The sequence below is a fragment of the Nicotiana attenuata genome, unplaced genomic scaffold (assembly GCF_001879085.1).
Source record: "Nicotiana attenuata strain UT unplaced genomic scaffold, NIATTr2, whole genome shotgun sequence".
Lineage (NCBI taxonomy): Eukaryota > Viridiplantae > Streptophyta > Magnoliopsida > Solanales > Solanaceae > Nicotiana > Nicotiana attenuata.
Window position 1 is genome coordinate 120,666 of NW_017672951.1, and position 15,083 is coordinate 135,748.

At 37.5% G+C, this 15,083-nt stretch overlaps 2 protein-coding genes across 8 annotated transcripts; one reads left to right on the top strand and one right to left on the bottom strand.

Moving 5' to 3' along the window:
- Positions 1–2,147: 2,147 nt before the first annotated feature.
- On the top strand, positions 2,148–8,083 carry LOC109215015. 7 transcript variants are annotated; one of them, XR_002066290.1, is made up of 9 exons: positions 2,149–2,382; positions 4,048–4,113; positions 4,743–5,021; positions 5,108–5,337; positions 5,421–5,632; positions 5,726–5,813; positions 5,897–6,013; positions 6,106–6,451; positions 7,846–8,083. XR_002066290.1 is itself a non-coding variant. In XM_019379011.1 (4 exons), exons 2-4 carry the CDS (start codon positions 4,745–4,747, stop codon positions 5,478–5,480), a joined length of 567 nt encoding a protein of 188 aa, XP_019234556.1. In that variant the 5' UTR covers positions 2,150–2,382; positions 4,743–4,744; the 3' UTR covers positions 5,481–5,632. The 7 variants fall into 7 exon arrangements, 1 of the variants encoding a protein (XP_019234556.1); XR_002066291.1 differs by lacking the exon at positions 2,149–2,382 and adding an exon at positions 3,405–3,960; XR_002066293.1 differs by lacking the exon at positions 4,048–4,113 and having other exon boundaries at positions 2,148–2,382; positions 5,726–5,809.
- LOC109215014 (F-box protein CPR30-like) lies at positions 6,459–11,594 on the bottom strand. The gene is made up of 2 exons (XM_019379010.1): positions 10,331–11,594; positions 6,459–7,126 (listed from the first exon to the last, which is right to left on the bottom strand). The coding sequence occupies exon 1, from the start codon at positions 11,497–11,499 to the stop codon at positions 10,336–10,338; it is 1,164 nt and encodes a 387-aa protein (XP_019234555.1). The 5' UTR covers positions 11,500–11,594; the 3' UTR covers positions 6,459–7,126; positions 10,331–10,335.
- Between the last annotated feature and the right edge of the window lie 3,489 nt (positions 11,595–15,083).

Sequence of the window (15,083 nt, forward strand, 5' to 3'; positions counted from 1 at the left end):
AGGCCGAGTTGTTATCGGTATTTGATAAAATTGGTATGGTTGAACTTGTATCGGAATGGGTGTTCGGATTTCGTAAAAATTATGTAGAGTTGCTTGGTCGTCGCATTCCCTTGGAGTCTTTCCATTTTTATTGTACTGTCACTCTTATTCGAACACTATTATGTACTTGATTATTGCTGTATTCGGTTAGAGTTCGTGACTTAGTATTACCATTCTTGAATTTTTTTTAATTGTTTCTGCTTTTGGTTTCGACACTTGTATTAAATTATATGTTTCAAAAACAATGGCTCGAAATATAATTGTAATTGTCTTACTTAGTCTTAGAGATTAAGTGCCATCACGACGCCTGTGGTGGGATTTTGGGTCGTGACAAGCTCAATCGAGCCCGATCTTTGACCGAGTCAAGCCGAATTTAGAATGAAACAGGATCTAGCATAGCCATGCCTCTTTTTTAAAAAATCAGTTGATTTTACATCAATGAGAAAAAACTCACATATGTCTACTCATCAAGTGTATTGATCTAACTTTGTATCTCATGGAGCGGAGCTGAGCTCAACCGACCGAGCTCGAGCCAGATTTTTTTGTATGTATCTGCAAACTAGTCAATGCCTATAATGGTTTTTGTTTATTAATATATTATATTAAAATTATAATTGAAACGATAAATAAATTTTAATTTTCTCTGTGATCATGATTTAATAAAATATGATAAAAAAGTAACCTAATGATTTCTGTTTATTGAAATATTATATGAAAATTACGATTTAAAGGATAATTAAATTTGAATTTTCTCTATAATCATGATTTAATAAAACATGACAAAAAAAAGTAATTTTAGAGATTAAGTCAAGAAAAAGATAATTTAGGTCTAATCGAAGATAGAGTGTGATTAAGAATTCATTTTAGATTGATTTATTAAGAAAAAATGATTAATACTTTTAGAATTAACTATCTAATTAACATTTGTTGATTTCTGATTTACTACTCAACAATTGAACCTAATGATTGAATATTTTTGTAAAAAGTTACACGATTAATCGAACCAAACGAGCCTAGCTGAGCTAGCTAAATCGAGCTTGATCTGTGACCGAGTCAAACCAAATTTAGAATAAAACAGGATCTACCATAGCCATGCATCTTTTTTTAAAAAATAAATTGATTTAACATCACCGGAAAAAAACTCACATACGTTTAATCATCAAATGTATTGATAGAACTTTGTATCTTATGGAACCGAGCTGAGCTCAACCGAGTTTTACGACAATTTTCCCGAGCTAATATTTGTTGATTTCTGATTTACTATTTAGCAGTTGAGCCTAATGATGAATTTTTTTTGGAAAGAAAAAGTTACACGAGTAATCGAACTAAACGAGCCTAGTCGAGCCAGCTCAATCGAGCCCGATCTTTGATCCAATCGAATCAAATTTTGAATGAAACGGGGTCGAGAAGAGTCTTGCCTCTTTTCTATTAAAAAAAGTTGATTTAACATCAACTGAAAAAAACTCACACACGTCTAATTTAGTGTGATAATCGAACTTTGTATCTTATGGAGCCGAGCTGAGCTCAACCGAGCTTTACTACAATTTGATCGAGCTTGAGCCGGCTCTTTTTATTTGTGTCCGGAAACTAGATGCCTATAATGGTTTCTGTTTATTAATATATTATATTAAAATTATAATTGAAAGGAAAATTAAATTTTAATTTTCTCTGTGATTTAATAAAACATCACAAAGAGTAATTTTAGAGATTAAGTGAAGAATATGATAATTTAGGTTTAATCTAAGACAGAATGTAGTTAAAAATTCATGTTAAATTGATTGATTAAGAAAAATATTACTACTTTTAGAATTAACTATTGAATTAATATTTGTTGATTTCTAATTTACTACTTAGCAATTGAGCCTAATGATTGAATATCTTTTGTAAAAAAATAAAATTACATGACCAATTGAGCTAAACGAGCCTAGCGAGCCAGCTCAATCAAGCGCGATCTTTGATTGAGTCGAGCGGAATGCTGAATGTATCGAGATTGAGTAGAGTCCCAATGAAATAAAGTATAAAATATGCCTAGCCCTAACTTTAGCCAATAGGCAAATAAAACCCAAAGTTTCTAGTATATATCTCAAGTGCAATTTAAGCCTTGATACCGTATCCACATATTTTTGTTGCCTCCATTGTTTTTTCTATTTCCCTCCATTGTTTTTTTTCCCTTTCCCTCCATTATATTTTTCCATTTCCCTCGTATATTAAGAATCATGGGTGGTTTCACAAAAACCGTTTATATCGTACCTGCCTTCCCCTTATATTTGTTGAAAGCCCTCCCTTTACAGAGCTCCTCAACAGAGAAGCATGCGTGAGAGCCCAAATTCCAACCATCAGCTGGTCAGTTTCCATTTGCCTCTGCCTTTTATTTGTTGATTTTGTATTCTTTAAATTAAATTATATCTACAGCAAGTACTACTTTATACTTTATATGGGTTATTAATTAGAAGTTGACTTACATGTACATATAGAGTTGGGACTTTTAGTTTTGCACCGTTTACAACTTGAAAGTGACCTTCTTTTTTCCGCCTAAGATAAAGAATATTGGTAATTAGTAGTAGACTTGCCTGTGTAGTTTGTTGGTAATTAAGACGCAGTCGAGCCTGTTTATGTTCGATGCCTAAAATACAGAATATTGGTAATTAGAGTTTGGCTTGTTTCTTCATCAGATTTTACTATCAACTGGTTGTACGATAGAATTGAAATGGTTTGCAGACTGTGTTTGTTGGATGATTTTTTTTTTTTAGTCAAAGCAGCGTCCTTTTATTGACGAAGGTTAAATGGGCAAAATTTAAGGAAGAGCTTCCTCGTGATTTTGAGGGGTTGACATTCCAACCTTTATCCTCTATGCATCCTAACTGTACCAAAGAATCAATGCTACATCTATACATTATGGGGGTTGAAATTGAATTTCCCTAGCTTTCAATGTTCTAATTCTAAAGGATGCCATCTCCCATTTATCAAGTTGGATAAGTCCTCTAACTAGTCTTAGGAGCCTTTCACAGCTGGTTATACGGGACGCCTTTTGTGCGTATGACTAAGAGCTTCCAATTTATCTGCTACTTTGTTTGCTTCAAGAAAACAATGCTGCGCGACAAACTCTTTCTGCTCGATTACCTGTTTGATGGTGTCCACTGCTTGGATCATCCTCTGTGGCGTCGTGGTCTTTCTATTCATACATGATGTTAGTATTTGCGAATCTGTCTCTACCTGGATATTGTCAAGGTCATTTGCTTCACACAATTGCAATCCAAAGAGCATAGCTTGGCTCTCCGCCCAGTTGTTTGTACCATGTCCGAGATAAACTAAGAAGGCCAATACAAATTTCCCCCTACTATCTGGTATAACTCCTCCTGCCCCGCAACTACCATCAAGACAACTACCATATGTATTCAATTTGTAGTTCCCTTCTGGTGGTTTTTTTAATTTCACAATAATGCATGATTTGTGTATTACTGGTTTATCAACAATTTATCGCAATTGTTCCCAAGAGTGTTGTAACTGTAGCCTCCCAAACTTTTGCTTTAATAACTCATAGAGAAACAAGATGATTTTATACTCCGACCTGCATCTTGATGGGGATTCTTCCCCATATTTTGAGGCATTCCTCAATCTCTAGAGTTCCCAGATGATCACAACCGGAAGAATTTTAACTAAGAGAGAAGCAACTACATTCAAAGTTTTATGTCCCCACCAGTTTATCCGTAGTTGTTTGAAATGCAGTCCTTCAACTTGAATACCAAACAAACCTGCGTACTTTTTCGAAATAGCTTGGAAAAAACTACTATAGTAGAAAATGTGCTCCACGGTTTCTAGCTCAGAAGAGGGTAGTAGCAGGAACACATTGAGACTAAATTAAAGCCGAACATGTCTATCCTGTCATCTGTGGGCAGCCAATTATGTACTGCCCTCCAACTGGTAAAATCCATCTTAAAAGGGACTTGCTTATGCCAAATTTTAGAAGCCATAGGTGACTAACTTTGTTTTTGCCGTAATAATTCCCAGGCTGAAGCTACTGTGAATTTTCCTGAGTTGTTTGCAGACCAGATTGCTCTATCCACTGCTCCTAGAGTTAAGTCTATAGATTGTTGTTGCAATATACTTCTAACAATGTCTGGTACATCCACATCTAGTGCATCTAATTGCCACTCACCATGTTGGATGATTTGTGGATAATTTGGTGTAATCATCTTTTCTCTGATGTTTAGTTTGTAGCAATAGATCCATTATTTTTAGAGTAATATATGTTTGTTCTGGCAATTAAAAAGTACGCTCTTTTCATTTGTCTAGTAATTATTTATATTTTCTATCTCTTGAACTGATTTAGAAAAGAATTTAAATCCGTGAGCTCTAAGTTTATTTTGTTACTATTTTGGACATGCAACACTATTCTACTAATACCAAACAGAAGTAGTTTAAGAAGTTTCATAATTATAATTGCAGTCTTTTTCTTTAGTTTTAAACATCTCTAATGTTTATGTTATGCTTAATTTCACATGTCTAAGTCGCTGCCAGGCCATCCTTTTCCTTCTTTGCTCTATTTTTACTCCTTTCCTTTGTTTGAATAAAACAGTAAAGGTGACAATGTTGTAGATTTTTTTCGGTAATTAAAGTTCTACCATAGTTCCATGTTCGCTTCATCTCAATGCACTAGATCATATTTGATTCACCAATTTTCTATTTTTCTTATGAATATGCAGCTATGCCAAAGGTTAAACGTTTCCGAAATCCATTAAAATCAGCTCATGGACCATATGATGCTCCTGGACGTTCTTCATCATCAACAACTCCAGCCCCGTCACTTGTTATAGAGCCCTCAACATCGTTACAAGCTCCTTCACATGCTCCTGCAAGTTCCTCAGTAGCTGATGAAGTCCCACAACAAGAACAAGCTCCAACACAGCCTTCAAATCCAAGTGCAATGTCAACACGCCATCCTGGACGTGAATCTACACAATATTGGAAAGTAGAGGCAATAGGTATATGCCTTATATCTATGTTTATTTCACTTTACAAATTCCTGATGTTTTTATTTTTTGTTGACTAACTTGTCTTTTTATTAAAGACTCAAACAACACTACCAAGCACATCAAGATCAAGGTCAATGAGGTCAACAACCTACCTATCGGAGAACGCATCATTGTGGACTTTGAAATCTACGATGCAGCATATGGGGGATATTGTGGATTACTGGCTATTGATGGCAATTTCTTCCCAATTAATTTTGACAGGTGGTCAGGACCGTCTGGTATTCCTAAAAAATACAAGGAAGACTGCTTTGAAACCATGCTAAAGGTATTACACATCTGTCTATTTATTGTAGCTAGATTTTTATGCATGTATAGAAAACTAACTTTGTTTTTCTTTTTCATTTGAAGCCTCGGTTTTTTTTAGGACTACTAATGCCATTGCATACAGATATTGCAATGCTAGTTTGAATAAGAAGTGGGCTACACATAGACATAGGTTGTGGGATGAATTTTATGACCCGGCCAAAAGCAGAACTGAACTTTTAAGCAATGTGCCACCGGGCATAAGTAGAGACCAGTGGGCTGGTTTTATTGCTTATCGTCTAAAATCATCAACAATTGTAAGATTCTGATTATCTGAATAGATTTTGCTGTCGATATAATTAAATATTAGACTAATTTTTTATGTTGTTATTATTTTGTTGATTGGAAAGTTGTAGAAGAAATAAAGAAATTCGACGCAAGCAAACAATGCCTCACACTGGCGGATCCAAAGTTAACTCGAGACGACGACATGAGTTGGTATTCATATTAACTGAATAGTTTTCACTTGTTATCTAATTTAAATGCTTTATTACAATCTACTTGGTTTATCTCTTTCTTAGTTTTTGGAAACTGGGGAATATCCTACTCGGGGAAAGATGTTTATCGAAACTCATAAGAGAAATGATGGATCATTTGTAAATGATGAGGCAAGAACTATAGTGGTACATTCAGCTTTGGTGTGTTTCTTTGACATTATTTGAAGTTCTATTTTAACATTTTGCAACCCAATCTTTCTGTACATACTAATTGATAATTTGTCTGCTTGTAGGAACAAATTGAATCGACTCAAGGCAATACCAATAATTCTGAAATTTCCCCAGATAGATATTATTGGCAAGGTGTTAGGGGCAGAGCATTCTGGGAGGGTACGATGTATGGGTATGGGAGCAGCTCCTTCAAATACATTCAAGAATATCAAGCAACGACTTAATGCGCTGAACCATTCTTCATCTAGCTTCGGTGCATCGTCTGCAACTTTCACCTATTTGCAACAAGAGGTCACTCATTTGAAGTCCCAATTAGCAGACACCTTAACTACACTGAAAGCTTACATTATATCAAAGGAAGGAAGAGTTCCTGAGGAATTTGCTGGTCTGTTTGCTCCTCAACCACAAGTAAGAAAAACATTTGCTATCTCTGTGTTTCCTGAAGCTATCTCTAGAAATTTATTGTCCCTTTTGTTTAAATGTACAGACTCTTTTTATACTTAATCAAGGTTTATATACACAAACTCTTTAATGCCAAAATCTGATATTTTTAACAGTTTTGCAAGAAAAGAAATAGCTAAGAAGCAACCATATCAATTGATCAATCAACTATACTTCAATCCAGAACAAAACTGGAGTCAACCAGGAATATATGAATCCTCTGAAGAAAAAGGAAATATTCACAAGAATAATGAAAGATTCAGAAAAAACTTACTCTTTCCTGAAGATCAAATGAAACAGTTTTTGTACAACCATTTACCAAATTTACAGAATTCTAATTTTCAACTCAGCATCATCTGATATTTTGAATGACCAATTTGATATGTAACTGTCAAAGTCTTTGTTTCAATGAATGTTAGTTGAATCAAGTGAGACCTATTTAACCATAAGAACTCGTCTTCTTTGACCAATCAACGTAGAATTCCATAGAGGAGCCTTGAAACTACACTGTACCCCGCATTTGTATATAATTGTTGAGCACCAAAATCACCCTCATATGCCCTTAGTACTAGATATTCAAAACCCCAAAATCTTGCAAGCACATCACAGGCCTTAAGCAAAGCAGTTGCAACTTTCTGCCTCCTGCAATAAATCAAGATTTTAATGTGTCAAATCAACTACCATTCTTATCTTATGTGAGACATAATGTTGTATGAAAGACTTTCATTTAGTAATTTGAGGTGAAAGTATTGAATGTTAGACCTGAATTGTGTTTCCTGAAGCTCTCTCTAGAAATTTATAGTCCCTTTTGTTTAAATGTACATACTCTTTTTATACTTAATCAAGGTTTATATACACAAACTCTTTAATGCCATATGTCATACATAGGCATGAATTTACTGCTGTTGACATGCTTTCCTGTTAATACATTTCACATGTATGGATTCACGCCAAAAAAAAAAATAGTTTACATGGTTTCTATTCTGGTTCATAATGTGAATACTGAACAGGAAAAGCAGCAGGTATCTTGCTTCTAATTCCCCACAAGTTGTAGGTAATAACTTCCTTTTTTTGGGATAATGCTTCTTTGTAAATTGTGATAGAGAAGTACTTGGATGGTCTATCTGCACTATATGATCAGTTAGAAGATGAATGGTGTTCTTGTTCTGCTATTCTATCAACCAAAAGAGTAGACATAGGAAAGGAAATTGTAATTGCTTTCATGGAAATGGAGCAAATGGATTTGCATTTGAAATGTTGAGTCTTAATATCACTACTACGTTGCTTTAAGGAAGCATTCAAAATTTAAATATGGTATAATGGTCAGATTTTTCATCAAAATATGCTTTTTATTGTTTCAGCCTAGTGATGATGCAGAGAGTGAACCTACCTCGCCGGTGGATGTAAGAGGATCATCGGGCAGCAGCTACCAGAATCACCAAGCAAATACTTAGAATGTTATTTATATAATGTGGTACCATTGGTGCTTTTATGGATTTTAAGTAGTAATGTTTAGGAGCTACTTTAGTATGATTTGTAGTACTTGAATTAGTGATTGCTGCTATTGTGGATGTTTAATGAAATTTGATTTCTGTTATATAATGAGTATTATTTAGTATATAATTCATTTTTTTGTTTATGCATATGCTAATACAAGCTTGATCTTATTTAATCATGCAATATTTAATGAGAACAAAGGGCATTTCAATATTCAACTCGTGATGGTAATTAATCCCCCATAAATTAAAATTTGTAAAAGAGATTATATTGTGGCGATTATATACCCCAACTAATTAATTATTTTTAACATAAAGCTCCTATAGTGATGGTTATAAACTGTCACTAATTATTTTTCAAAAATCACAAATTATATTGCGACAATTACAAAGTACCACAAATTATTATTATTTAGCATTGAAAATCATATAAAGGAGGTTAGAACCCGCCCTTAATTGACTTCAAAACCCCCACTAATCACAAATTTAATTTGCGGAGGTCGTCGTGGGGGTTCTTTAAAACTGCCACAAAAAGCCTTGTGGCGATGATAACTAAGGCGTTTCTTAAAACCCCCACAATTCAATTTGTGGGGGTCCGAAACCGTTACAAAATTAAGAAAAAACCTCCACAAATTACACCTTTTCTTGTAGTGACAGAAGAGTAAACTATTATTTAAATGAACCAGAATTAAACTAAAAATAGAAGAATTATAAGACAGAACAAGTATCGAAACAAATCCTAATCTGATAAAATCAAACTAATAACCAAACTAGAGTCAAGGATCAAAGCGGACTAAAATCTAAACAGACGAACAATCAAGCACGAATCAGAACACAAAAATCCACACAAAATTGACCCAAAATTAAAATGCAAATTAAACTAGAACTTAACAAATATGAGAACAGAGGCAAAGAATTAAACCAAAAAAACAAAAGAAACAGAACTCACCGATATGGTTCGACTTCGAATTTGATGAGTTTCCTTGGCATTTTGGATCACAACCGTCCTTAATCATGTGTTTTCATAAGAAAACACATGATTAAGGGCTATTATAGCCCAAAATCAAAGAATCCCCAACATTAGGGTTTTAGGGTTTTTCGGCCAAAATTCGATTTTAAAATTCGAAAAGCTCCAGTGATATTTGAAGAAATCTGGTTGGGGATTGGAGATGAGGGAGGTTAGGGGAGTGTAGGGTGTGAATTTGGGGTCGTTTGGACAAACTTGCGTCTGGTCTGAATTTTCGATCCAAGATTCGAGAAGTTTGGTCATGATTTGAGTGATGATATTTGGGGATTTGGAAAGAGGAAGAAAAGGGGAGCTTGTGCTGAAATTTTGGGCGGATTTGGAGCATCGCCGCCGGCGGCGGCGATTTCCGGCCGGCGGCGGACGGCGGAGGAGTGACGGTGGCGTTACGCCGGCGTTACAGGGAGACACAGTACGAGGAAGAGAGGATGTGTTTTAGGTTTTGTATAATTTTTCGGACAATTTTATTTAAATACAAAAATCAATTGTGGCCGTTGGATTAGAGAAAATTGACGGCTTGGATTGTGTGACGCCAAACGGCGTCGTTTTATCATGGGGGAACTGGACCGGGTAATGGGAGATTGGGCTTGGGAGAACGGGTCCCGGTGGGAATTGCTTGGGCTGGGGAATTAGATTTAGAATTTGGCCCAAATGTGGGCATATCACTAAGCCTATATTTTCCTTTTACTTTTTAATTGTTTCTTTTCTTTTCCCTTTTTATTTTTTTTATTTATTTTGTTTTCATTTTGTATTTTTATGTTTTCTGCAAAATTAAAGACCTAATTTATTTCCAAAATTAACCTAATTAATTCCTAAATTTTATTAAATCCTAATTAAAAGCAAACCCATGACAAATTCAACAAAAAATGGACTGTTTTTGTCATTTTCTTTATATTTTAGTAATATTAATTAACTAGTAAGACTAAAAATATAAAATCGAATTCTAGATGCAAATGCACTATTTTTGTACTTTTTATGAATTAGGGCAACTAAGATGCACACAAAAAATGCAAACAAGGCACAAAATCATGCAATTAATTCAAATGATAAAGAAAAAATCTTAATTCTAAGAAATTTATAGGAGTAATTTAAGCGTGGCAAAAATCACGTGCTCACAGTTACTGTATAAATAAATGACACAAGGATTATTATTTAAATATTTATTAATTCAATAAACACTGTATCAAAACACATGGTTAATAGTATATATCCCAACAATCTCTCACTCAGAGTATTAACCATGAATATTATGAGAATATAGTTTATCTAAAAGTATGGTTAATAGTATATACCTCAACAACATTTCCATAAGTTAAGAAGTTATACCTTCGCTAAAAAATTTGTACTTGTGTACTACCAATGGGGAGTGGAATCAAGCTTTCGTTGTAAACTATTACTCTCAAACTTCCAGGATAACCATCTAATTTGAACTCTTTGACTGCATCAGAATCAAGATCATAAGAAATCAGAAGTCCACTTTTGTCTTGAAGAAGCAATAGACGATCCTTCCAAACTGCCAATGGGGATTCAATAGGAGGAGATCTAATTGTACGTTTCTTAATCCAAGACTCGTTTACACTGTATTCCCCCATTATCCAAATGTCAATCGTTTCTTGTATTGGGCTACTCTCCCTCCTTTGGTCAGGGTAACAAATAAATGTTAGAGACTTATCTAAGACTGCGAGGCTATGACACTTTTCGTCATACAAAGCACAAGTTTCAGGAACTTGCATTGTGCGGAAAACTTCAGTGCTGATATCAAAACAAAGAATTACCACCATATTTCTGTGGGCATACCAATGAAAGGCTCCCTTGAATAACATCTCAGAGAAAGGGAACGTATAAGGCCAGGGCAACTCTTGATCCACATCAGCTAGTTCTCTCCAAGAATCAGTGCTCGAATCATAAACCTCACCTTTCCACTCCACCACACTAGGATCATTGAAGGGGGGTTCCCCGTAAACTTCTGCAATTCTAATTACCTTGTATTTTTTTTTACCAGAGTCATAGCCAAATCCAACACCACCAATAGAACGATAGAAACCACGCGGGCAAACAAAAGGGCTGGGTGGGAGCAGCCTATAATTTCTAGTTGCTGGATTCAATAAGACAAAGTTTATGGAGTCTGTTAAAACAATCAAACCATTGCAAGGACCAGTGAGTTGATGAAAGATACTACCATAACTGGTGGGCAGATATGGCACATCTAGATCAGGAGAAACGGGATCCATATCATCTTCACCATCAGCATTGAGAAGAAAAGACAAGATATTTTTAAATCCTTTAGGTTCTTTGAGGGATCGTTTGAAGAGAATGAATTCATCTTTGGTGGTTGTAGTTCGGTTGAGATGAAGATTGATGAAATTAAAGGATTTTATGAGAGCGTGCCAACTTTTAGTAACACATTTTAATCGCGATAGAGATTTCACAGGAAGCCTGAAAAATATGGAAATCACAACATCTTCTGACAATTTCCTTATGGTTCCATCCGTCATCTTGGATTCATCAAAAAGTAATATACAATGCACGTTAGGATTGTTTTAGTGTGTAATACCAAAGATTTTCACCTGGTTTCATCTTTGTTCATTATCCAATTTGAATTTGATATCAGCACACTAACTAACTGCCCATCGAATTTGCATTTTTGTGGTTCTGAATAGAGCAGTATTTGTCGTTTCACATAGAGTTGTAATAACTGTCAAAGCCCCGTCAATTTACTCGAGTGACTTCGGAACAAGTTATGGGGGTGAAAATAAAATAATAGGACATTTCATTTTTGCAGAAAACATAAATTTATTTTAGCGGTTACTAAGGTATTTATTCTTTTGTATATTTGATATCCAATCACATAGTAGTAATTTTACATGTATATTTACTCACAACGAAAGAAATATTGAATATATACACAATGTATGCGGTCGAAATCAGGCACGATCGATTTCTCAGGCTCGAGGGATCGCCTTAAGTCCGAGTTCAAGTAAGCTCGAGTTCGAGTGACCTCGTATGTTTTTCAGAAGTCGATCACTACCGGATCAAGGGGACCCAGTGGGAAGGGGTAAGTGCAAACACTTAAAAAACCCTCCACGTGGGTAGTGATGCTTACCTCGGGACTTGGGATGTGAACCAACTCCTCGTCTCTGTCACGCCCCAAACCTAGGAAGGGGTGGCTGACACCCGGTTCCAAACTAGCCCGAGCGAACAACTCTGTAGCTCATTCATTCCTTTTGTAACTATCATGGACAAGCATGGCCACAACTCATACTGTACAATTGTAAGCGGGAAACACCGTTTCACCGAAACATTGTTCTTAAAACATGAATACTCTATACGGCTAAAATCGAAGAGTTCGATTTTATGGTCATTATGGCGCTTTGTACGGCCTCCCCCAGACAGCTCGAGGTTCGACCCCGAGGGTTCTCAATATTCGATCTCGAGGTAATGCAAATCGATGGCAATAGTGGACTAACGAGAAGTTCCCAAGGCACGTGATTAAAGTCGACCAAGTCTATTGGGCTAGTTCAAGCCTGTACCGTGGCATTAAATGGTTGTACTAGCCTCATATCCTTGTAATAAATGCATTTGTACTGTGTTGGGATTCCCTCTCATAAATAAAGGGGACCCTTATCATTTTGTTATATACAACATTCAATACAAGAACAAGACATTCTCTGGTCTTTAACTTAAACACATTCTCCCTTGATTTTATTACTTACGTTTATTACATTACTTGCATTTATTGTGTTTACCGTAAAAATGGTAACAACAATTAAATTTTTAAATGGGATTCTAAAAATACATAATATATTCTCGAGCTAGTTGTTAAAGCAGTAGATGCTAAGAATGCTAAGTTAAACGATGAAATGTGAGGTAGAACAAAGCGGTAACTAAACCGAAGGGGCCTGTTGCCCGCTGGCGCAGGACCGGTCGATGAGGACCTCGGGGTCGGGATTCGAATCGAGCTCGAGCTATTTGGGGCGACCGGGAATAGGGTAACAATTAAGGATACGATTAAACAAGGCTCTTTACGGCCAATGTTGAGCAATGCAGCGTGAAATAAATAAGAAGGCAATAAATATTAAGGCGGCCTCGAGCCAGTAAGAACGAACAACTTAGAAGAGAAGAGAGAGAGAGATATTATCGCTTTAGTGGAGAAATGGAGCAACATCCGCCTTTACAAGGTAGGGTGAGTTCCCTTTATGTAGGAGGGGAGACTCGTCTACAAATATGTGGAGATCATTTACAAAGTACGGAGATGGGATGGCTTGACGTGATGCCTCAGCATAGGCTCTGGATAAGTCGGACCTGTCAGACGTAGCCATGTGCCTTGGGGGCTACCCCCTCTATCCTGGCTTCGGCCTTTGTTTCCTTCGAGTCAGGTTTCGACGAGCCCCGAGGTCAAGAACTCGGTCGCGGCCTCCTGTCCTCGGGGTCCTGAGGCATGCTTCTGAAATGTCTCGACAGTGAGAAATCAAGTCCTCTGATTTCGTCGCGTACATATAGTCTCCGCGATTCCCATAACGAAGAGATGAGAAATGATTCTGACACTCAACTCATCGAGCTTCTTTCGGCGATGCCATATCGATGATGCGACTCCTGGAGTGAGCTTCGCGGTGATTCGACATCCACGGGCTCGTGCTTTTTCAACTTCATTCATTGCACTCCTGATTCTCATTTTTCAGTGAGAAGGTACCGCCGTCGGTTCGATTTTCCATGGATACATTAACTGTGCCCGTCGGTCAGTCTTCCGAAGCTTAGACGACCGTGTCGTAATCTCCTACAAATAGGGGTTCCTCGGCTTTGATTTTCCTATCCCAGTGTTTCCATTGGCTCGCTTGCCTTTCCCTTCTAATCATCTTCTTTTACCCCTGAACATCATGCTAGGGGCTCATAACATTAAGGTCGTCATGGCTAATGTGCATCCCTTTGTCTCTTCCTTTAGGCGTAGAGATCCTCCGCAGGTTATTGTAATTGTACGTAATGACCCCTCGAGGGCTGCTTGTACACAAACTCTTATGGATAAGAATATACCCCATTGCTTTCTGCTTTCGGACTTTGCTTTGCTTCTGTATGCTCTCATGCCCTTTAAGGCTCTTTGAATGCTTTCTTTTATCTGTTGACTGTTGATATCTGACTTGGGCATGAGCGTTCATTCCGATCCTCTGCTCATTGACATGAGTCTCTTCCGAACCCATCGTCGTACCTCAGACCAATTTTGGATTGATCCGATAGGTCCGGGCTATCGAGGCCCTACAAGTTGTTTGGAGATCATGCATCAAATTCCGGGGCCTTCAGGAATGTTATCCTGGATGAAGGTCATCTTCGGGTACCCGAGGGTCCCTATTGATCTTGACGTAGATAGCCCTTTTAGAATGTATAGGATAGACTTCTGCTGAAGAGTTTGCCTGTGCTTAGGCACTGCCTCGGACCTTCGTGGAGCCTTCCCGAACGGAGCTTCCCGTGCTTACTCCTCTTTTTAGAAAGAGGGAATCATGAGACCACGTTCTTGCGTCAAGTGCCGGCGCTGAAGGCTTCCTGAAGTCTGACTTCTTTGGACCGGGGATCCCGAGACAGAATGCTATCTCGAGCTTGGGGATAATATGGATGGCTCCCCAAGTCTTGACTTCTCGTTGAAGGGTGCTTCCTGGATCGGGTACTGACCCGTCGATCTGTATCGAGGCTGTTGGCTTCCCGGGGCTTGCCTCGGGTAGGCGAGTCGTCGCTGCTTCTCGCATATATGTGAGGCTGCTTCGGCTTCTTCGCAGGACTTCACTATTTCTAGATAGCCGCCTTTCCGCTTTGGAACAGGTTACTTCATCTCTTTAGGCGCAAAAAGTGTTGTCGTGCGCCCTTGCTTTGACCTGTTAGTTTTACCATAGCCACGGAAACCACGTCGGGGCCGATCCGGCAGGGGACGGGAGGTGTGGTTCCTGATGTTCAAGAATCGAGGGAGTTTGCTCTGGAAATGGCATCCTTGATAAGAGAGGAACACCTGGAGATGGCGAGGAGATACTGCGGGTGGAGCGAGGGAATAACACTGCACGTGCTTTCCCCAGATGAGGGCATTGCGGACTCCACTGAT